Raw genomic sequence first — 23688 nt, forward strand, 5'->3', positions numbered from 1 at the left:
TTTGCTACTATCTCTGCTTATGGTTTGGTTCCGGATGTTGTGACCTACCGCTTAATAGCAGAAAATCTCATAGACAAAGGGTCGCTAGAGGAGTTAGATGGTCTATTTTCAGCAATGGAAAAGATTGGTACTGCTCCAAACTCAAGTATGTTAAATGCTCTAGTTAGGAGGCTGTTGCATAGAGGTGACATAAGGAGGGCTAGGGCTAACCTCTCCAAACTTGATGAGAAGAATTTCTCACTTGAGGCTTCCACTACTTCTGTGCTTATATCACTTTTCTCGAGGGGTGAATATCAGCACCATGCAAAGTCTCTGTCTGAAAGGTATCGTTTCGTCAATGAAACCAACAGTTGAGTGTTGACAAAAATAAAGGTGAATTCAGTTTTCAGCTGTGTTGATCATCTTATGTTAGATGTCAATTTATTGGAGTGACTATTATGTCCTGTGCTATATTTTTTGGCCATGCTGTGTGGTATGCTGTGAATGAGGAAATTTTCAAGAGAAATGTTCTCCTTTTGTTAACAGGTAAAAGAATGTTGTGTGCAGTCCTAGTTGGCTCGGCAGCAGGAATCAGTTTGCAAAGTAATGAGTAAAACTGAAATATTTGCATTTTATTTTATTACATAATTTGTGAAGAAAACCAGCACTCCCAGTGATAAATCTTTCTTGTGGACCTCTTTATCATTGAGGCGATTCCTGTAATTTTAGCTTGTGTATTCCCCTCACGGTTAGAAGTGTATGAGATTTGCTACGTTTTTACTCACATAAACTATTTTAATAGCAACAGTCCTACATATATATATTTGTACAACACACTCCCTGATTAGTTTTCTTGTCTCATAGCATCCACCTTTCATGTGCTGTGTTGAAACTGTGCATATGGCTTATGTCTGCAGTTCTTTGGAAAATGTGGCTAGAACTTTCCCCCTTCCACCTGCAGTGTCCTCTATTGTTTTGCTTTATTTGGGTTGTACCATTTAAATTTTTCCATTAGATTGAAATGCATTAGCAGAGCAGATGTCTATGTTGTTATTAAGTATTCACTGCAAGAGGAACATTGGTAAATTAGCAATAGAGTTCCATGCGTAATGATCAAGCCTAGGCATTACAAACAAACAATACATGAAATGTTCTTTTTAAATGCTTTGGCATAATACCTTTGGATAATATTTTGCAAGAAACTCTGGAGAGAGATTATAATTTAGAAATGTTTTCCCTCTATTTTTTTATAGTAAATTATTTCGAGTTTGACCTACCTCTTAATTGCAGAAAATCTCATAGAAGAAGGCTCGCTAGAAGAGTTTGACAATCTATTTTCAGCGATGCAAAAGAGTGGTATTGCTCCAAACTCACGTATGCTTAATGCTCTAGTTAGGAGATTGTTGCATAGAGGTGACATCAGTCGGGTCGAGGCTTACCCCTACAAACTTTTTTTTTTTTGTGAATTCTTACCTCTACAAACTTGATAAGAGAAATTTCTCACTTGAGGCTTCAACAACTTCCATAATCTACCATTACCCATTACCCATTCCTATACTCACTTTTCCCTTCCCTCAAGAGGCCACGTCGCCTGCTTCCTATCCCTCCGATCCTTGATCAACGCCCAACAGATCACCGCCTGGAACCTTCCACGAGATTCCGGCCTCATCTACCGCAGCCCCCCACGCTGCCACGACAAAAGTGAAAACAGGACGCCGCGCTGCGCTTCCTCCGCCGCCGCAGCGAGCTCCTCCCCGTCGCGCCTCCCTCCTCCAGCGCCCCCTCCGCCTCTCCCCGTCCTCAGTCGCCTCCCACATGGCCGCGCCGCCTCCACTCCGGCGTCCTGTCCGGGCAACCTGCTGTGCCTTCTCCGCGCTCTCGCCTCCCCCCTCCGAGCGCAGCTCCCCAGCCTGCGCCGCCGCGGCACGTACGCTGCGGCTGCCGGCGGGCCTTACCTGTGCGTCCTAGGGTTGGTCGTCTTCGTCCGCGCCACCTCCTCGCTCTGCCCTGCGGTTGCCCGCCATCACCCCCGCCGCCACGACGTGTCCTAGGGCTGGCTGCGCTCGCCTGAGCTGCCGTCACATACCCTACGTCTGACTGCTCTCGCCCGCACCTCCACCGCGACGGATTCTACGACTCCTGGGGAGTCTGCCATCTAACTCTGCGAGTTGCCATCTACCTCTTTCAATTCAGTGTCCATCTACTGCTAGTAATTTACTCTAACAAAAGCAATAGGCAGCCTGGACCTAGGTCTGGGCGTTCAGTGGTTATCTCTCCCTAATTTCATCTACTCACGAATCCATTTATGGATGGTGCACACTACGTGTTCGGTGATTTGCCTCCACAACAGTTGTTGTTACTAGCAATAACCGTCCCCACGTTTCTGCAGGAAAAAGGATGGAGATGGACATATTCAATTTCTATGTCCTTCGCTATGCTGATCAACAAAAGAATGGCACTGTATCTGCCTTCCTTCTATGTCCTGTTTATTGAATTGTTTGTAGGGGCTAATCTTCTATTCACTGTTCCTAGGTTGTCAAAACTCACGGATTTTTGCCTTGCAAGGCTGTTCACTGGAGATGGAGCTTTAACAAATCATTTCATCGCTTTATTGTACGACTAAGTGCAATAGGGAATGGGAACATCATTTCAAGCTACCACAAGTTATGCTAAACCTGTGGATATTCTCCTTTCTACTCTTGCTCCTGGTGCTATTTTTTGTATAATAAGTAAATCCAAATTTACATGAAATTTGGTATTGTGAACATCGAACATTATGAATGTGCAGGTATCAGCATCTGATGCGGTTCACTCTTCCATTGGTTGCACATGCCAGTGACATTATTACGCCCATTGGAACCAGACAAGAGCTGCTGCGTTTAAAAGCTACTGCTCTGGAGCTACTACACATGACAATTTTTCTCTACTACCTATTTTCTTGCTCGCCTTGGAAAGATCTTCATTCTACCCTTTGTTGATGTAAATTAACTATGCCTATTTGCCTAATTTTCTGCATTCCAGAATGTAGTCAGTTTTGCATATATGAGTCCTGTACTATGCAGTACTACAGATAGTTCTACATATGTCAAATCAGCTTATCATTTTTAAGGGCGTCACAAGGCCCCTTATATGGTCTTACTAATAACATTGACATATGGTTGCTTGCATGCTGAGAATGTTAAGGCCATAGCACAGTAGCCCACCTCAGAGTATCATTGAACCTGAAAAAAATCTGCTATCCATGTTATGTATAGAGTAAGCCAGTCATATATTCTGTTGATTTTTTTTTTTGTTTGAGTTCAAATTCGTAATACAAACTAAGAAAACAATTCAGGTTTCGATATAGGGAGACCCTTTATACAAGTAGGGAAATTTGTTGCTGCTCCTTTTTCAGGAGCTGGGACTTTTAATACAACTTATAAGGAAAATTAATGAACGTGTTAACCTTCAATAGTTACATGTTGTCCGCTGCCTAGCTCTGAGAGGGTTACTTTGGGATCCAGAAGCTCGGTGATCAGCACTAAATGGCAAAACCAGCGCAGGTATTGATCTGTTGTTACTCCTGTCAGTGTGCAACTAATATCTCTGAAATAAATTGCCTGGTAGTGATCATGTCCTCTGTAAGCTGCTGCAACTTAACTTTTTTAAAATTAATTGCACCTGACTGGTGGTGTTCTTATGCAGGGCAGTGTCCTGAATTACAAAGGATTGCAAGACGCATTGTCTCGCAATGCACATCATCAAGTGTGTAAAAGAAACTGGAGGGCATTTGTTTTGGTCCATACAAAAATATTGTTTAGGCTAACAGGCTGCACAAATTGGTGTACGTGCATTATAATATGATGAAACTGTGCATCCAGTAATTCGAAGCTCACTTCCAAAATTTGCAAGGATAATATCCTGCTCCATGTAGCATGACAATGGATTTTCATATACCGCTGAAGTGTTTAATTAGTCTCTCTGCATTCGTTCTACAAGATTGCACAGCGTGATTAAACCCCCAGTACCAATGTTTACAAAAATTAATATATCTACTGCATTTTTACTGTTTTCAGGACCACACTTATATACGTTATTATATAGCTGCCTAGCCTGTGCAACTGTGCGGGCTTCCTGCTAGTTATATCACATTTCTCCAGGGATGAATATCAGCACCATGCAAGGTCTCTGCCTGAAAAATATTGTTTCCTCAATGGAGCCAACAAATGAGGGTTGACAAAAAAAATGAGTTCATTTTTCAACTGTACTGACCATCTTTATGTGACAATATAAATATTTTGGAGTGACTATTGTGACTTGTGCTCCAATTTTTCGGCCATGCTCTGTGCTTCTGTGGTATTCCTTGAATGATGAAATTCTCTAGAGAAATGTTCTCTTGTTAGTGCACTTCAGCATCAAGTTTATCTACAGGTAAAACAATCCTGTGGACAATCCTAGTTAGCTTCACAGCAGGAATCAGTTTACAAATTAATGAGTAGTGCTGTACTCTACCTTTTATTGCATAATTTTGTGAATAAACCCAGCACTCCCAGCCATAAAATCAATCATGTTTACCTCTTGATCATTGATGTGATTCCTATAATTTAAGCTTGAGTATCTTCCCCCACTGTTAGCGGTGGAAAATGCTGCTTATGTTTCCTTACACAAGCTATGTTGAAAGGTCCTACGATGCTTTATTGTTTTGATTGGTTCCCTATAAGAGATAAGACACTCCCCAAGGATTTTCCACTGACAGTATCTGCCCTGCTTTATTGTTGATAATGAATGCAACTGTACATAAGGTGGATCTCTGCAGTTCTTTGGAAATAAGGTTAGAATTTTTTTCCCTCCCCTCCGCAATGAACATACCTTTGCAGTCTCTCCTAAGGAAGCCTACAAGGCTACAAATAAGCATTGTGTTAAATGACATGTATCTGCAACTGTGCCATACAACTTCATGTGACATGGGAGTGATTATATATCTGTCTCCTGCTCTAATTTACTGACCATGTAGTTAAGAGGCCTCTTTCCTATGCTTGCTGATCCACACCATCTAGTAAGTTAAACAAAACTCTTGTGGTTTACTAATTTAAGTGTATATGTATGCAACACATACTGGTTGGATTTGCACACTCGTAAAACACATAAACCCCTACATGGTGGATGCAGGGAGCCTACATATTTCTAGCACACCCATTGCTACTCGTATTTTTCTGAGTAGTTTCCCCCCCCCCCCAATTCATCTATGGTAATAAGATGTCCTGTCGAAGTTCGATGCTTTTCGGAAAGTAGTATGAGATGACGCTTGTTGGGTCTCTGTTAAGTGTTAACATAGCATTATTATTCCCTAGTGTTCTTGCTTCCATCAGGCTGAATCTGTAAAATGCTGCATGTTAAACAGTTTGAACTAAGATGCAGTTTTGTAGTCCGGTTGTAATAAACCGAACATATGGTCTGGTAGTGGTAGTATGGTTAATCAGCAACATATTTCCAATTTTAACCGAATTATCTGCAGGTTTGTTCCTCTGATGCTGTTTTGATGTTGCATTGTGAAACAGGTAGTATGGACGCTGAGCTCCTCCCACGCCACTGTGTCCTGAAGTTGGGACTTGGGGCCAATCCAAATCGGAGCCCATTTTCTGAAGCTGGGAGTTGCCGCCCTCAGCTGAAGCAGGCAATACCACCCCCTCCTGAGCTGATCCTTCTAGAAAAGAGGCAGCGGAAGCCGCCTCTGGTTCTCGCTGGCTTCATATTGAAGCTGGCCGCCGGCGACAGGAAGGGAGGTCCCGGGTCAGAGCTCACAAGTTGACCGTTGGGTCGCCTAGCCTGGGTCACCACTCAATCTGTCGGCAAAATTTGGATGACTACGAGTAGTACCCCGGTCGCAGCATGGACTCTGGTCAATAGTTTGTTTCTCAGAGAGATCCCTAATCCAATATTTTGTAGAAGCCTCCCTACACTTTGCCTCGTGATTAACATTTATTTCATTTTGAGTTTGAATCCTGGATTCGACTCATGTCTCTCACCGGGATTTATTCCCAAATAAATTCTACAGCCTCTTTCGCGTGGAACCACAAAGGGATTGCGACGCGTCCGTCGCCTACGGAGCTGTGGATGGTTCCGGTGATCTCAAGAAGGACGCGGTCTTCCTATCTGCGTGTAGTTGTAGATCTGATTGTGTACGCGTGGTGTGTGTGGGTGTGTGTTCGTACATGAATAGATTCTACAGCAGCTGTACCCAGAGTAGAGGCTAAAAAAAAAGTTGAAAGTGGATTACATTGTGGCACAAGGCTCTTTATTTTGTTCTAATCTAAAAAAAAACTTGAATTGTCAAAGTCAAACCACTGGTTGGTTTAGGAAGAGAAATTTCGATATTTGAAGGGCAGTGGCAGCTGGAAGGGTGACCTGGACAAAAGTCTGTCCTCAACTTAAGCTTGATTCATGGACGAGAGGAGCTTGGGTTTGGCACGATACCACCAAATAAATTATGGTCATTAGGCTTATTCTTTGATTAGTTTGCGTAGTCATTTTCAACTAGAGGCCATGCTTTGCTTTATGTTATGTGTTGCTTCCTCGTGTGTTTAACTCTGCAGTAGTATTTTTTTATACATGTTAAAAGGTTGATTCAACGTTCTTTCTATTTTGTGTGCATGAAGTATAATATACTATATTCCTAAAAGTTGCTTCAGAACTGTGAAGGTTGCATGCTATGCTAAGGTCATTGGGATTAAATAGCATAAATTACATGCCAATTTCTTCTAAAAGGATAACCTTTGGTGATGTGTCTGATTTTCTTCTTTGATATGATTTTCAAAACATACATGACTCAGGCAACCTGTAAAAGTGCTGCATCAAGCCTCTGATTCTACAAATTACACGTACCCCATATTGTCAAATTGATTGTTCCCCGGATTGAAAACAAAGGCCGTAGCAATGTAGCACCCTCTTGGGACATCTATACCCTTCTTCATGTCTCTGTTTTGTACTAGGTTCCCATGATGTAAATAACTGAAACCACTATTATTATGGTAGTTATGAAACTGAATTTCTTTGGTATTTTTCATATAATATCTCATCAATGCTCTTATGTTTTGTTCTCTTAGCTTTACCACTTTGCAGCTGGAAGCAACCAAATGTTTGATGACATTCCTCTGCAAATGCTATCTAATTAAAGTGGATGTGGTTGTAGTGCTACCCCTAGGCCAATGCAGTAATTTTAAACGCTTTGGTCAGCTAAGGTAGCGTGGACTGTTTTAGTGAGGTCTCATTTCCAGTGGTCTAATATCAATACTTCTCTTAAGACTGCAATCCTCATTTGCTTCTACTTATTTTAGTGTCCTTAACTTGGAATTGTTAGATTGATACACTGGCACTTGTTTTCAGTAATTAGATTGTGCACCATTATGCAACAAATTATTCTTCAATTATCCATTTTCCCTGTAGCATCGTTTGTATTAGTCTATGTCCTAGCTACATAATTATTTTTGTTCGAATTAAATTTTTCCTACTAAGTACTCCTCCAACCTTTACACCTATTTTCCACCAAATGCATCAAAAAATGTTTGGCTAATCTTTGCTACTACCTACTCTTATTTGGGATTCACGATACGGTGGCATCCTTCTCACAGTTTCTAGAAATTGTTCATTTCAATTGCATATAGGCTTCATTTATAGGAATATTAATATGTGTAGGCTGGATAAGTTTGATTCAAACATGAAATGTCAACAAGCAACTGGATAGGTAAATGCAGCTCCTTTCTTAAAAAAAAGTTATGTAAGTGATTGCATTACTTATAAAGGGCGTACCCAGTGCAGAGAACTTCCGCTCTGTGCGAGGTCTGGGGAAGGGTGTTAGTGGCAAGCCTTACCCTCGCCTGTGCAATGCGAGGAGACCGCGACTCGAACCCGGGACCTTCTAGTCACAGGCGGTAAGACTCTATCGCTTGCACTAGGCCCGCCCTTCAAGTGATTGCATTACTTATGATCACAGAATATAAATTCAGTTCATGTCAAAATTGGTGAACAGGTAGCATGGTAGTGTATCTCAGTAAACCTTAGGAACATACCATGGATCATGGATCTTTCCCATTAATCGTATAAGGATTTCTGTTGTTAAAAATCCCATTGCATTTCCTACTCTTGTTTATTATTAATTTTCAGGCATAACTCATTCATGGTACAACAAGTTCCAACATGATTGGTGTTACTAGCCCATTTGAAAACTGGCCTGTGCCTGCTATAACAAGATGTGCAAAATAAATGTCCACTCGAACGAGAAATGTGGCTGATTTGGGATAAGTAGAGATTAGCCCCATTGTTTTACTCTGTGATATCTTCTTGCTGCATATTCTTTTTATAGTATTTGGAAGCTATGCTGATGCTTTTGACAAGGCATGATATACAAGAGTCTCTGCTATTCAAGTAACTTCTCTTATTTCATCTCTCTGGTCTCTTAAGCTGTTGCAGAATGCTGGAATTCACATTGGGCTTGGGCTAACCCTAGAAGGGTAGTAATGTATATTAGTCATACATGGGCCTCATGGGCCTAATACACTCATACTCCAACACCCCCCCGCAGTCTGAACTACCGTCGCAGCGGAGTTACAGACTGGACATGAAAAGAAGCACACACACGAGCCCCCCCACAGACGCAACTAGCCACCAATGATGTTGAGGCTGGAGCGAAACTCGGTGAAGGTCGATGACGGGAGGCCCTTGGTGAAGATGTCGGCAAACTGGGAGGTGGTCGGGACGTGTAGGACCCGAACATCGCCGATGGCAACCCGATCACGGACAAAGTGTAGGTCGATCTCCACATGCTTGGTCCGTTGGTGCTGCACGGGGTTGGTGGAGAGGTACACCGCACTGACGTTGTCGCAGTAGACCAGCGTGCTCCGGGAGAGAGGGCTGTGGAGCTCGGCAAGGAGCTGTCGGAGCCAGGAGGCCTCAGCCACGCCGTTAGCGACAGCTCGGTACTCCGCCTCGGCACTGGATCGGGAGACCACCGGCTGGCGCTTGGACGACCAGAACACCAGGTTGCCGCCCAGAAAGACAGCGTAGCCGGAGGTAGAGCGCCGAGTGTCCGGACACCCGGCCCAGTCGGCGTCAGTGTAGACGACGAGCTCGGTGGAGGAAGACCGCTGAAGGAGTAAGCCGTAGTCGACAGTGCCGCGGAGGTAACGGAGGAGGCGCTTGAGCGCAGTGAGGTGAGGCTCTCGGGGATCATGCATGTGAAGGCATATCTGCTGCACTGCATAGGTGATGTCTGGCCTGGTGAAGGTGAGGTACTGAAGGGCACCTGCAAGACTCCGGTAAGCAGTGGGGTCTGCCACGGTGGTGCCCACGGCCTCTGACAGCTTGCCCTGTGTGTCAACTGGAGTAGAGCAGGGCTTGCAGTTAGTCATCCCAGCACGCTCCAGGATATCAAGAGTGTACTGCCGCTGGTGAAGGAGAAGGCCGGTGGGGCGAGGCTCAACAGTGACCCCGAGGAAGTGGTGGAGCACACCAAGATCCTTCATAGCAAACTCCTGCTGAAGAGAGGCGATGACACGGCTGAGTAAGGACGGGCTGGAGGCTGTGAGGACAATATCATCAACGTAGAGCAGCAGATAGGCAGTCTCAGGTCCATGGTGATAGATAAACAGGGACGTATCCGACTTGGCCTCCACAAACCCCAGTGTCAGCAGGAAAGCAGCAAACCGAGAGTACCACGCCCGGGGGGCCTGCTTGAGGCCGTAGAGAGACTTGTTGAGCCGGCAGACCATGTCCGGACGAGAAGAGTCAACAAACCCCGCTGGCTGGCTGCAGTAGACTGTCTCGGTGAGAGTCCCGTGGAGAAAAGCATTCTTGACGTCCAGTTGATGCACAGGCCAAGAGCGACTGAGAGCCAGGGAGAGCACTGTGCGTACGGTGGCCGGCTTCACCACGGGGCTGAAAGTCTCATCATAATCGACTCCAGGGCGCTGAGTGAAACCCCGAAGAACCCAGCGAGCCTTGTACCTCTCAAGGGTACCATCAGCCCGCCGCTTGTGTGTCCAGATCCACTTGCCGGTGACGACGTTGGATCCGGGTGGACGGGGCACCAGATCCCATGTCTGGTTGACGAGGAGAGCCGCGTACTCCTCTTCCATCGCACGGCGCCAATGAGGGTCCGACAAGGCGTCGCGAACGGAAGAGGGTACAGGAGAGATCTGCGGGTCGTCGGGCATCGTCGCGAGAGCCCGGGGCCGCAGGGTACCAGCCGCGTGACGTGTCACCATAGGGTGAACATGCCGCGGGTGTCGGTGAAGGAGTTGCGGGTGGTACACCGGCGACGCGACACGGGCAGCCTGAGGCGGCAGCGGCGGTGTAGGGGTCGCCGGCGGAGAAGGAGCCACCGGTGGTGTAGGCGTCACCAGTGGAGAGGTGGACCCCGGTGGTGCCGGAGGCAGCGTTGCCGCCGGCACACGGCGCTGGTAGACGTGCACCGGCTGGGCGAAACGCGCAGGAGGTGCGACAGGCGGCGTCCCCGGACCCGCTGCGGACGGAGGGGCAGGGGCAGCTCCGGAGGGCGACGCCTCCGGACCCGGGCAGGGCGCAGGGCCAGGGGCGTCACTGGTGGGCGGCGAGCGGGGGCACGGGCCCGGCGAGGGGCACGGGGAAGCAGTACCTGCAGGAGACAGCGATAAAAGCGGCTGGACCACCGTGTCAGTGGGAAATAGAGAGAAGGGGTCAGGATCGGGGGTGGGAGATGTTGTGGTGGTGGTGGAGAAGGGGAAGACAGACTCATCAAACACCACGTGGCGAGAGATGAGGACCCGACGGGAGGTGAGGTCAAAGCACCGGTACCCCTTGTGATCCGGGGAGTACCCAAGGAAGACACACAGAGCGGAACGGGGAGCCAGCTTGTGGGGAGCGGTGGCAGTGGTGTTAGGGTAACACGCACACCCGAAGACACAAAGGTGGTCATACCGAGGAGGGGTACCGAAGAGAGCGTGGTGTGGTGTGGGAGCCGGGCAGGCAGCGGAAGGAAGGCGGTTAAGGAGATAGGTGGAGGTGTGCAGACTCTCGGCCCAGAAGCGAGCAGGAAGCGACGCCTGGAGCAGAAGGGTGCGCATGGTGTCGTTCGTGGTGCGAATCATGAGCTCGGCCTTGCCATTCTGGGAGGAGGTATACGGGCAAGACATGCGCAACTGGACACCGTGAGAGAGGAAGAAGGCACGGGAGGTGCCGTTATCGAACTCACGGCCATTGTCACACTGGACGGCCTTGATGGTAAGGCCGAACTGAGTAGACACCCAGGCGAAAAAGTGGAGAAGAGTGGTGAAGGTATCCGACTTTGCACGCAAGGGGAAAGTCCACGAGTAATGCGAGAAATCGTCAACCACCACAAGATAGTATTTATACCCAGAAATGCTGATGACAGGAGATGTCCATAGGTCGCAGTGTACAAGATCAAACACATGCGTAGCATGTGAAGAAGAAGAACAAAAAGGGAGACGAACATGACGGCCCAGCTGGCACGCATGACACAAGTGCTCATCGTGAGCCCGAGTACAACCAATGTCGGAACTGCGACTAAGCTGCGTCAGAGCATCACATCCAGGATGGCCGAGGCGACGGTGCCAAGTGGTGGAAGGAGTGGCGGCGAAGGCAGCTGACAAAGTAGACGGTGACGAAGAGGAAGCAGACGTCGGAAGACGAAGGGTGTAAAGGGGTCCCGTGCTGTCACATCGGAGAAGAGGACGCCGGGAAGCCAAATCCTTTACAGTAAGACCAGAAGAGTCAAATTCAACAGAACAGGAATTGTCAGCTGTAAAATGACGAATAGAAAGAAGGTTGTGAACCATAGAGGGTGCAACAAGAATGTCAGGAAGAAGAAAGGAACCATGAGTGCCGGCGGCACCCACGGACGTGATTGGAATACACGAACCATTCGCGGCCATGATGGACGAAGGATGAGAGGGAGAAGGAGGGTGAAAAGAGGAGAGTATACCAGGGTCTGGAGTAGTGTGGTAAGTGGCACCCAAGTCGGCAATCCAGTCGGTACCGGCAGGCGGTGTCAAGGCCATGGTGCTGAAGGATCTGGCCAAGGCCGCCGGGTTCCAACCGACAGGCCCGGGCAAGGTGTCGGGAGGTGGCACCCACGAAGATGCGCCGGGAGGAGTAGCCCACGCAGACGGGGAGTAAAACCCCGGAGGAGCTCCAGTGAGCAAGGCCACTGGTGGGCGAGGCTCTCCACCTGGAGCCGGGAAGGGCCACATGGAGATACGCCCCAACCACGGGTTGTGGAAAGAGGGCCAGGCTGCACCCTGTGGAGTCGCGGGCGACTGGTGGCTCCCTGGAGGAGCCGGTGTGTGTTGGCCCCCGCGGCCCCCACGCCCCCCTCCGCGGCGACGGCGGCCGCCACGGCCCCCCCACCCCCGCCCGGCCCGGGGGGAGGAGAACCAAGAAGCGACGACGACGGTGGAGCGAACGAACGCGCCGGAGGAGTAGCGGCCAGGGCAGTCGAGGAAGACGAGGACCCTGGCGCGGAGGTGGACCCTGGCTGGACGCCCTGAGTGAGCTCCTCCATGACAAGGTCGTCACGGACCTACAGGAAGGAGGGAAAGGGCCTCTGCCGGGTGATCCACGTCCGGAGGTGGGCGTAGCGGTCACTGAGCCCGCGGAGGACATTGAGGACCAGAATGCGGTCCTCCACGGGCCAGCCAAGGTCGCCGAGGGAGTCCGCCATGCTCTTCATGCGCCGGCAGAAATCGCCAACGGAGAGGTCACCCTGAACGAAGGTGCGGAAGCTCGCATCGAGACGCAGGGCCCGGGCTTCGGCATTGCCCAGAAACTGGCCCTTGAGCGCAAGCCAGGCCCGGCGAGCATCAGCAGAGTTGCGGACGAGGTCGTGGAGGTCCAGGGAGATCGTCCCGATGATCCAGGAGAGGACGACGCTGTCAAGGCGCAGCCACGATGGGGTCTGGACCGCGACCGAGGCGTCGACTAGGACGTGGTCGTCGAGGGCGTAGCGGCGGAGGGTGAGGAGAACTAGGTCCCTCCAGCGGGCGTAAGAGGGCGACTCAGGCTCGAGGACGACCGGGATGAGGAGTCGGATGTTCTGGACACCCCCGGCCTGGTAGTGGAGCTGAGCCACGTGCGGGTCGGCCGGGTCGTGCCAGATGACCGTGGTGCGAGACGCGCGGTGACCCGTCAAGCCTGAGGAGGTGGCCGCGGTGTCGTAGGATGTAGGGAGGACGAGGAGCTGCTCCGCCTCAGCGATCTGGCGGGCCAGGGCATCAACCGCGTCGCGCTCGCGCTCCAAAGCGAGGGCGGCCGCCCGCACCCGGGCCTGGCTGTCCGCAGCAGCAGCCCGTGCAGCCACGAGAGCGGCGGCGAGAGCGGAGTTGGCCCCTGCCGTCTGGAGAGGGGCAGGGGTGGCAGAGGAGGGGGAGCGGGGAAGAAGAAAGGCTCCAGGGTCTCCCCCGCGCCCCCAGCTGCAGCGGCGTGGCTGCCTGCGCCCGCGCCCGCCCCTGCAGCAGCGGCGGCGTCCGCGCCCGCGGCGGCGGGGCCGCCTGCGCCCGCGCCCGCAGCGGCGGCTGGGCCACCCACGCCCGCGCCCGCGCCGGCACCCGCGCCCACGCCCGCAGCGACAGCGGCGGCGGCCGGGCCATCCGCGTCCGTGGCAAGGGGGCCGGCGCCCGCGCGCTGGGCCCACGACGGGTAGGGAAGGGAGGGGAAAACGTGGAAGTAGGTTGGGGAGGGAGGGGGAGGGGGAGGGCGGCCAGCCATGGCGGCGGCAAGAGGCCGGCCGGCGGCCGGTGGCACCTGGCGGCTGGTTGGGGAAGGGGAGGGAGGAAAGCTAGCCTGATACCATGCTAGAATTCACATTGGGCTTGGGCTAACCCTAGAAGGGTAGTAATGTATATTAGTCATACATGGGCCTCATGGGCCTAATACACTCATACTCCAACACAGAAGACATTACGACCAAGACGAAATCGACTCGATAGTGTACTCAAACAAAACGGTGGCCAATGTTTAACTTCTCTTATCATCATGCAGGACATGGTAACACGACCGACAAGGGAACAAGGGTTATTGACAAGTTGGGCAAAGAAGAAGCCGTGAAGACGATGCATTCCCAGGAAAATCATCTCAAGGAGCTCCAAGTTTGGTAGCTTGGACTTAAAAGCTGAAATCACCGAGCTCAAGATTGCATTGGAATTAGCTCATTCTCAAGGAAAGGTGTAGATGAGAGGGGTCTTGTATTCGAATCAGTTTGGTTGTTTAAGGAATTGTAGTTGTTAGTTGTTGGTGGTGTCAGTAATATATAACTTATTTGGTTGTTTACAGAATAACTTATTTTGTAGCTGGCTACTGAATATACTCTCTCTATATTTTTGGAGATGAGTTGCAATAAACAAGGGCACTGGGATTATTATAAGCCTGGTGAGGAGAGTTCGAGAGAAAATGTCAATGAGGTGTGAATGCAAGGCATTTGTGAAGGCTAAATGGAACCAGAAAGGGATATTGGTTTTTTGAGAGGATACGGTTGGAACACACTCACCCATTGCATCCATCGCCGAGCTTAACACAATATATGAAGTCACACAAAAACCAGGACCCGACAATCATGGGGATTGTTGATCAGATGCATAGGTGTGATGTTCCCCTGAACGCAATAGTAAATGTGTTGTCAGACATATATGATGGTCGCCAAAACTTCACATTCACTGAGAGGGACCTGAAAAACAGGTAATGTATACAGTAATTTATAACCAAATGATATTAATTGTCAAATCAGTAATGGGAGTTGCGTGATGTTACAATTTCAGGAAAGCTGCAGTGGCCAAGGCAGAGAGAGAAAATGATATTCCCAAGTTGCTCGAGTTCTTCAAGGAGATGAAGGTCCATAATGAATATTTCTACTATGATTTGCAGGTGGACAGTGAGAACATTGTCAAGAATGTGTTCTGGAGTCATGCAAGCCAACGTGCAGAATATAGAGATTTTGGAGATGCCGTTACATTCGACACCACATACAAAACTAATATGTATAACATGCCAGTAGCTATGTTTGTCGGTTCGAACCATCAACTACAAAATGTCGTGTTTGGGCAAGCACTTTTGCAGGATGAGCAAGCTGATACATTTGAGTGGTTGTTTCAAGCATTCCAAGACTGCATGTTAGGGAGTCGAGATCCTAGATGTATACTTACAGGTGAGAAGAAGACCCTTGCAATTAAATGTATTGTTGCTGAAATACATGTAGGTTAATGTTTGGTAACGTTATTACTTTTCTTGTTTCTGGTACAGACCAGGATAGCGCGATGGCTGCCGCAATCAAGAGGGTGTTTAAAAAAACACAACATAGGTTGTGCCGTTGGCACATGCTGAAGAAGTATCGAAGTGAGCTTAAGAAATTGTATAAGTTGCATGAGGGTCTGAAGATAAAGTTGCTAACAGTAATCAATCACCCACTTACGCATATCGAGTTCGAGGCAGCATGGAATGAGCTGGTAGATGAGTATGGCATACGGGAAGATGGAACTATCAAGGGTCTTTGGGATAGTAGGAAGTTGTGGGTTGCAGCTTACTTCAAACCCTTGTATTGTGGAAGGATGACGTCTACACAAAGGAGTGAAAAGCGTGAATAGGATGCTCAAGAGCAGGCATTTCACAGGCCACATGACATGCATGAGCAAATTTGCCCTCAAGATGCTTGAGTTCATTCAACACACAAATCACACGGCGGCAGGAGAAACCCATTGGTCACAGGTAATATCGTAAGTTTTTGGTATAACATAATTAATTAGTTGCAAAATGTGTTGTGTACAAATGGTTTGCAATTACTAGAAAGGTTTATCTGCTGCTTGTGTTAACTAAATTTTTTAGGTGATTGTGTTTGAAACAGGCTGATAACTTTCGATTGACGTTGCAACACTTCGACATCCATTTGAGCAGGGTGTACACACGCGCTGTCTACAAAAAGTGTAGAGATACTTATATATACAGTACTGCATTCCGTATTGACCCAGATGCAAACAAGGCTGATAGTTTCCTAGTGACACACACAAATCAGTTGTGGAAATATTCATGGTTTCAACATTCTTTCAAAGTCATGGGAGCATGGGAGCATACAGGTGAGTGAGTTTGGGAAAAGGTCACGTCTTTCATTTCTCATGGTTATATTATCTAAGTAAATGTGTTAATGATTAGTGCATGTTTGATTCTTTCAGGCTTGTTCAGCGCCCATCTTATTAAAGCTTTCACCTACCAGCAAATTGAAAATATACCTTCGAAATACATAATGAAGAGATACACCAGAGATGCGAGGATGATGGTAACGTGGGACAGGCATGACATAGGTAATATGGGAACAGATTGTGAAGATGAGAGGTACGCAACAAGAAAGTTGGTAGATTTAGCAATGATGGCCGTAAGGGCGCTCCGCAAAACAAGTATTGGGGTTGAGAGAGGAAGCAAGGATCTGCAAGCATTGGCTGAGTGGGGTGAATCAGTTGCGGTAGGTACTGGACCATCGCAGATGGGGAATCTTAGAAACGAAGAAAATGTGTCAGATGGAATAAGAGGACCTGAAGTTCCTGCGGTCGATGAAGTAGTGGCAAATGATACTGAAGAGGATCCTCATTCTCCTACAATTGGAAAATACACGCTAATTTTGGAATGTGCGCCAAAGGGTGCTAGTACAAAGGGGAGGAAGCGCAAAGGGAAATAGATAGTCCGAGTTGAGACTTCTAACAAGAAAGCAACGGGGGTACGGAATTGTGGCCATTGTGGATTGAAAGGTCATTGTAGTACAAGTTGTGAATTAAACCCAGACAATGAATGGAAGAAAAGTGGTTCCAGTGGGAGTTTGCGTGGCAAGATGGGGAAGAAGAGGGGGAGACCACCCAAAAAAAGGCAACTAGAGGAGGAGTTTGATGATGTTGCATGAGGCGGATGGATGAAATGGGAAGAATAATACTAGTGAGGACAACTTCAGCTTGAGATAACACCAGACAAGTAGTGGTAACATTAATGATACTCTAGACTCGTGGTTGCAATTATCTAGTGAGGTCTGATGTACTTCTACCAGAACCCAGCATTGGTTACTGGAATATATGGCTTACTATAAGAAAAATTCAGTAATGGCTATAAGCGCAAAACCAGTATAGTAGAGACGTAGGTTATAATAGACAGCTGCTTTCATACTAGATTTGCGTAACAGATATAACGATTTACTCAAATTTCCATAAGTCAAAAATAAGCATTTGTTTGGTTTGTTAGATGACAGAGGATAGGTTTGGACGAACCTGGTTTTTGAGGTGTTTGGATCTGGGACTTGAAAAATAGAGTGCTTGTAGACGAGCATATTCTACGTAAATGCAGGCCAAATCCGTCCTTGGAAACGAAGAAATCGATCCATCCCTTTTCAACAGAGTTCCCTTCCATCTTCGGCTCACTCGTCTTCCTCTCGCTGCATGCCGCGCCCGGGCTCGGCCCCTCCGGCCATTTTAGGCTGGGCAACCCATGATTGAGCTGTTGTCGTCCCTTCCTGTAGGGATGTGGCAGGGCCGCGGAGAGCGGGAGCGAAGCGGTGAGTGTGCGGCGGCGCGTGCGGAGGAAGATGAGTGTCGTGTGGGAAAAAAATGGCCGTGCCTGAGAGATAAGACCGTGCGTGAGTGCCAGAAAAAAAAGAGAGAAAATAAAGGTCATCCCAAATGACACATGGGCCATGGATGGCAGGTGGGCCCAATGACTGTTGTTAACTGTGGGACTTGCTAGAATGCGAAGGCAGCGGTTCATAATTTTGGGTAAGGGTACAAAGTTACCGAAAGTCAACGAAGAATGCGTAAGTTGTATAATGATTTATTTACTATCCTAGTAAGTAGGCATTACGATATGTCAAAAAAATTGGTAAGCAAACAGAGTAGGAAGGCCATACATAGTTACCATGGGTCAACTAAGATTAGTGGAAGACATACTAAACTTACGAGAATTGAATTATCCCTAGAAGAGTAAATTACTATAGTATAGATGTAGTTACGATATAATTCAGATATTCTAGAATAGCGAGGCATCATTCATAATTTTGGTTGACCATACTTACGTAAGTTAACAAAGATAAATGAAAGTTTGATATATACGGACTAATAGAAGGGAAAATTACGAGAACCCAAGATTGTATAAGATAATTTGGACAATGGTAAAAAAAATATGAACCCAAGATAACTTATATTGATACGATGATGTTTTGAAGAAAGAAAATTGTATCCATGATAATTAAAATTACAGCAAGGAGGACATTGTGTCCGTATTTATTTTGTCACTACTAGGCAACCATAACGATTGATCACAAGCGAGGCCGGTTTGCTTCTAGCCCAGCAGGAAGCTTTATAATCTAATTGATTGGGTGGTAAATGCCGTAGAAGAGCAGCTGCGACTTGTACATAGATAAATTTTCCTATATTGATAGTGAAAGGAAGTTAATAATTGAACATTGGGGTCAAAAACAGCAAGACTTACGCTGAGAATTGGAGTATGGAAAGATTCACCATTCCATAACTCCATAAATTTGATGGCAAAGAATCCACTGTCGTTGTCATGCAACTGGGTTGGAACTTTGGGCATGTTTGGTTCCCTGTATGCGGCTCAACCAGGCTCGCGGGATGCAACAACCGAATGTTTGGTTACCTGTGCCGATGTTTGGGCCTGGCCCGCGTGGTGCAAAAAGCGTCCTTCAGCCAGGCTCTGCAGATACAGGGAAATCGAGCGTTTACCGGCGGCCAGGCTAGCCTGATACACGAGGTGCATGTGGAGAGGCTGCGCGCGGCAAAAAAGTCATCAGCTCAGCGCCGGACCGGACAACCAAACAGCGTTTGTCTGCAGCCTGTTTGGACTGACGCAAGTAACCAAACGCAGAGACCTTGCATGTGTTCGGCCTGGCCATAGAGAGCCTGGTTCTCTGCTACGAGCCTGGCTCCGGTGGGCAGTGAACCAAACGAGTGATATAAACGCTTGAATCGTGTGAACTGCTTTATATTATAGTCTGTGGCCATTTGGAACAGAAGATTGAGCCTTGGAATAATTCGGTCACCCAGAGCGTCATGGTAATGTCAGTGGTCTTGTGTACTAGAATCGAGCATATCTATTCGATCATGGATAAAAGTTGATGCAGTATACACTGAAGTGATCATTCTCGAGTATCGGCAATAAGAACTGACATATAAAAAAAGACGATAGTTTGCACCTGATAAAGTGGTGACGAGAACTTAGGCTGTGTTCGGTGTGGCTTCTGGTGCTCTGGCTCCGCAACTGTAGCGGAGCCAGGAGAAGCATCCCTTCGGCAGCTCTTCTGGCTCTCCTCTGAGCTGCGCAGGAGCCGGAGCCTTTTTCTTGGTCGCTACATGATTGCACAGGAAGTAACAAGCACGAAGGAGCCGGAGCGAGTATACAGGAGCCCAAACAAACGGCCCCTTACTAGCTTCACTTTGGTTGGGTCAACATCCTTAATGTCACGCTCTAAGACAGTGAGGGCATGATGTGACTCCCATTGACATATTCCTGAATGGACATATGAAAGCTTTTTAGTGTATAAATATTATTGGCCAATTTGTGTAGTAATGAAGGTGTATTGGTGTGTGGTCTCACCCCAAGCTGTTGAGATAGGAAGACCCTGTACCCAGCACCATCAGTCAACCAAGATTACGGGAAGATTTATATAAGACTTACTAGAAGGCAAACTTACTAGAATTCAGTGATCGCTATAAGTGTAAATTACTACATTTGTTTGCACACTAGAATATTGTAACATTAACATAAAGATTTATTAGAATAGGGAGGCGTCATTCATGAAATTGATTAATCATACGGAGTTACTGTAAAGATTAATTTATAAAACTTACTAGAACGAAGAATTACGAGAATTGGACGATGGCTGTAATAGTAAATTACTATAGTAGCTCACTAGCTTATGATATAACTTAGTCACATATTTGATAGCGTAAGAAATAGAACTTTAGACTGATTTAGAAAATAAAAAATATGATAAGTAATTAACAAGAAACATGTAGCTTATTAAAAAATGTTTCCAGGTTATAATATGATTAAAAAATACAGTATAAAATACTACTAAATCCCAGAGGAAACTTAAACAGTGGTACATATAACAGAAAAAAAAATATCTTGATAAACTAACAACTCTAGTATTCTGTAAGACCGAACTTAATTAACACATGGAAACAATAAAACAAAGCAAGTATTCTCAGAGATGGTCACGCCGGACTAGATCAAGAAAAAAAACAAAAACAAAGGTGTACAGTGAAACTACGGGAACATTGAAAGGGAATCGGATTTAAAAAAACTGTGATGGTCGGGTGCTACCAAGTTGAATGGGGATTGAGCGGGGATGGATGAGATGCAGTAATCAAATAAGCTGTGATTTAAAGGGGATTTAACAGGGATGGATGAGATGCAGGCACGAAAGACCTCAGGGATTGGCTCAGCGCTGGAGACTACCTTGGAATCTGGATGGAGATGGTTGGGTCGCCGCTGCACTGCACAGTACGCTTGTGCCGGCTGCATGTAACTCGATTGGGTCCAGCGAGGTGTTTTTGTAGCTGGTTCTATGCGGGACATAATACCCAGACGTAATTTTGGGGATCTTCGTTCAGCTCTTCTTTTCAACGGAAAGGATTCGGGGATGGGCATAGCGTCGGGGGGCGGTGTTTTTGGCGGCGTACACGGTAGCTGCGGCAATCAGGGGATAGGGGAGGCGGGATGTAGCATCAGAGGCGATGATTTTTGCGGCGGAGGCGGAGCTGCGGCAATAGGAGGGTGGGATCCGGCTGGATTGGGAGCCGATGAAAGAGCCCAGGTGAGGATAAACAATAATCAGCTAATCTGAACCGATCTAAAAGCCAGGGTGGAAAGACCTACGGTGGGTGCGGGCATCGGTGGGTTCGGTGCGCCTGACCGCCTGTTGGGTCCGGACACAGAATTGGGTATTATGTTATATAATAAAGATGGTTCACCCCGTCAAGGCTATGGCCCTGTTCGCTTCTCTTCTCTTGTAATCCGTTTTTTTCAGCTTGTTTTTTCAGTCGGAACAGTGTTTTTCTCTCACAACAAATTAGCCGGAACAGTGTTTCGCGCGCGTTTTTTCAGTATATGATCTTTGTACTGACTAGGTAGGTGATGGTCCATGTGTTACAACGGGCATACAAATTGATTGTGATCACCGGAGTTTGTGTGAACAGAGATAACATCTGAATAGATGTTCAGTCGTCACATTGACATATTCAGTGTTCATTCGATTCAGTGACGATAGTTTCTACTGGAGATTTGTTTATTTTTAGCAACCTTGGTTTTGGTACAAGCGTATAAGTATGTTGGTGTTGAGACTTGAGAAGAATAGCTTCCTTCGGCCTTTCTGCAAGTCTTTTGCTATTCAGTCAGTGTTCTCATTTGGAAGACATAAGCATAGCATGAGCCATTATTTATTTATTAACTGGAAAATGTGAGACTTTACTGGATTGAGCCTTTGTGAACTTATCTGGTTTGGCTAGTTGCCTATATTATATTAGTTGGTCCTAATGGCACACAAGAATGAGTCGATAAGAAATCTATGTGATGGCTTCATGTAAGCATGACCTTTTACTGTGGTGCTGACGTAACATTTAGACGGACGGACACATAAGACAGCAGCATGTGCATCAATCAAGAGCCAATAAACCCAGGGGCCAAAATTATATGAAAGGAATTGACAGAAATTGGATCTCAAGTTGACAAATACAGTAAATTCTATCATCGTCACATTCAAAATACTTTACCTAGTCATCAAATTTCCAATTTACAATCTCATTGATTCAGAGGGAAGGGCTCGCTGTTGGCGGCCTTATCCAGTCCAGACCAGAAGCCCATGGCCTGCTGTTGAATCGGCATCCCGTCCCGTCCCATCCCCTTCCGTGCGTGCCGGAGCCGAAGCGGAAAATTTAGCATCCGTACGTGTACGTATAGGAGAATCCATCTAAATCACACACAATCCAAGCCAAGCTAGCTTCATGATTCGATTCTTCCAGTGACGAATGGAGAGGCTATTGATCATAATGCGTTCTTTCACGACGGGTAGCACCGCAGCAGTAGCAGCGAGAGTCATTGTTTTAGGAGTCCGGCGGTTTCGATCGGCAGGTGAAAATCCATCAGTCGAGTGCTTCTGCTTTGCATTGCTTGCCACATTTGGAGCCTCGGTGCTCGCTACAGCACTGCAACGGCTACCAGAGTTCAGGCCTTGTCATTTATATGTGCTTGTGCTCATCCTGTCCATTGCTACATGCAGCCTGCTCAACGACCATGTGAGGTCTAGTTGGAACTGGGAAGTTCCTTGGCAGCTCTCAATGAACACAGACAGTTCATCACAGTCCAGTCTTGTTCAGTGATCGCTGTTGCCTTCTCAGCTTCACTTGCCGCTGACAGTGGATCACCACTTCACCGCCTTGGCATTCAGAATCCAGTGGCGCTCCAAGTCTCCGAAGGGCCAAACTCTTGCAGGGGCTGTCCATGGGCGCCTCGGCGGATCTTCCCCCAGAGAGGCTCACCCCACGGGAGGATTTCCCACCAGTGGCTCTACCACGGGGAGGTGGCAATCACTGGGCCTGGTGTTTCGGGTTACCCATTGAGTTTCGTGGGTTAAGCAATGACTCATCATAAGAGGTGGACATAGTGCCCGTCACTTTTACGATGAAAAGTGATGAGCTTAATTATAACTCCATCACATCATATACGGAGTATTCAATAGTGACGGGCCTTATTAACTATGTCCATCACTTGTGACTTACTCAACAGTGACACACTTCTATCTGTGACTCTATGTCCGTCACTACGTACCTCCTCTCAACAGCAATGTGACATGTAAAAAAACAAGGTAATGAATCATATGCACTTAGGACCTAGAAAACCTAAATCAAGCCTCTGCTATGAAGAATTTAACTTATCGACTCTATAAACTTGTGTGGATTACTTGCAGGAAATGCTCAAGTGACAGGATTTTGCTAAGGAATTGTCCACATCAAGTTAAGAACCATTTAAAAGCAAATACTATAATCTATATGAAGCATGTCTGCATCCATCCATTATCCTTGTGTCGGTGTCCGATGACCAGCAACACATTACATGGGTGCCCGAAACGGTGATAGGTGGGCTCCGGCGTAAGCCAAGCACAATGGTGAACACAAAGACAACGATTTATACTTTACATGGGTGCCCGAAACGGTGATAGGTGGGCTCCAGCGTAAGCCAAGCACAATGGTGAACACAAAGACAACGATTTATACTGGTCCAGGCCGCTAGAATAGCGTAATACCCTACGTCCAGCTAGGCATATTTCCTTGCGTTGGATTGTTGTGTATGATGTGTTATAAAGGGGTGCTCCAGTCTCTCTTTATATAGTTCAGAGGGCAGGCTCATTAATGTAGTCCTAGTCGGTTACGACAAAAGAGTTCCAATCTAATCATAGAGTTAGACTTAATCCGACTAGGTCGGTCCTTGTAGCCTTGGAGAACATGCCACCCTGTTCCACGCTCTCTAGGCAGACCTTGGGTCGGCCCATCTCCTTGTCGGGTAGTCGGCCCTACAGGGAACTCTTAGGTCGTCACTTTGGTCATATCTTCTTCATAAACCTTGTTTTTCTAAGCTTTTTCCTTGTAACATGTCATAGCAGAGTCAAATGACCAACCTTTCTAATAGAAGAGGCATTCCTATGAA

The 23688-nt window shown here is 47.3% G+C and overlaps 1 protein-coding gene across 10 annotated transcripts; it reads left to right on the top strand.

Moving 5' to 3' along the window:
* The first annotated feature begins 1645 nt into the window (after positions 1-1645).
* LOC136455903 (protein FAR1-RELATED SEQUENCE 5-like) lies at positions 1646-15991 on the top strand. 10 transcript variants are annotated; one of them, XM_066455624.1, is made up of 7 exons: positions 1646-2958; positions 3434-3521; positions 3664-7886; positions 13987-14679; positions 14760-15145; positions 15241-15702; positions 15839-15991. In XM_066455624.1, exons 4-6 carry the CDS (start codon positions 14525-14527, stop codon positions 15579-15581), a joined length of 882 nt encoding a protein of 293 aa, XP_066311721.1. In that variant the 5' UTR covers positions 1646-2958; positions 3434-3521; positions 3664-7886; positions 13987-14524; the 3' UTR covers positions 15582-15702; positions 15839-15991. The 10 variants fall into 10 exon arrangements, with proteins under 10 accessions (XP_066311721.1, XP_066311722.1, XP_066311718.1 ...); XM_066455625.1 differs by having other exon boundaries at positions 3669-7886; XM_066455621.1 differs by having other exon boundaries at positions 3434-7886.
* Positions 15992-23688: the final 7697 nt, after the last annotated feature.

The sequence above is a fragment of the Miscanthus floridulus genome, chromosome 6 (genome assembly GCF_019320115.1).
Source record: "Miscanthus floridulus cultivar M001 chromosome 6, ASM1932011v1, whole genome shotgun sequence".
NCBI lineage: Eukaryota > Viridiplantae > Streptophyta > Magnoliopsida > Poales > Poaceae > Miscanthus > Miscanthus floridulus.

Coding starts and splice junctions, on each gene's coding strand:
- LOC136455903 (XM_066455621.1), top strand. CDS start 14,525: ATGAAGTCACACAAAAACCAGGACCCGACAATCATGGGGATTGTTGAT. Junction 14,680..14,759: donor GAGAGGGACCTGAAAAACAG/GTAATGTATACA, acceptor TTACAATTTCAG/GAAAGCTGCAGTGGCCAAGG. Junction 15,146..15,240: donor TCCTAGATGTATACTTACAG/GTGAGAAGAAGA, acceptor TTTCTGGTACAG/ACCAGGATAGCGCGATGGCT.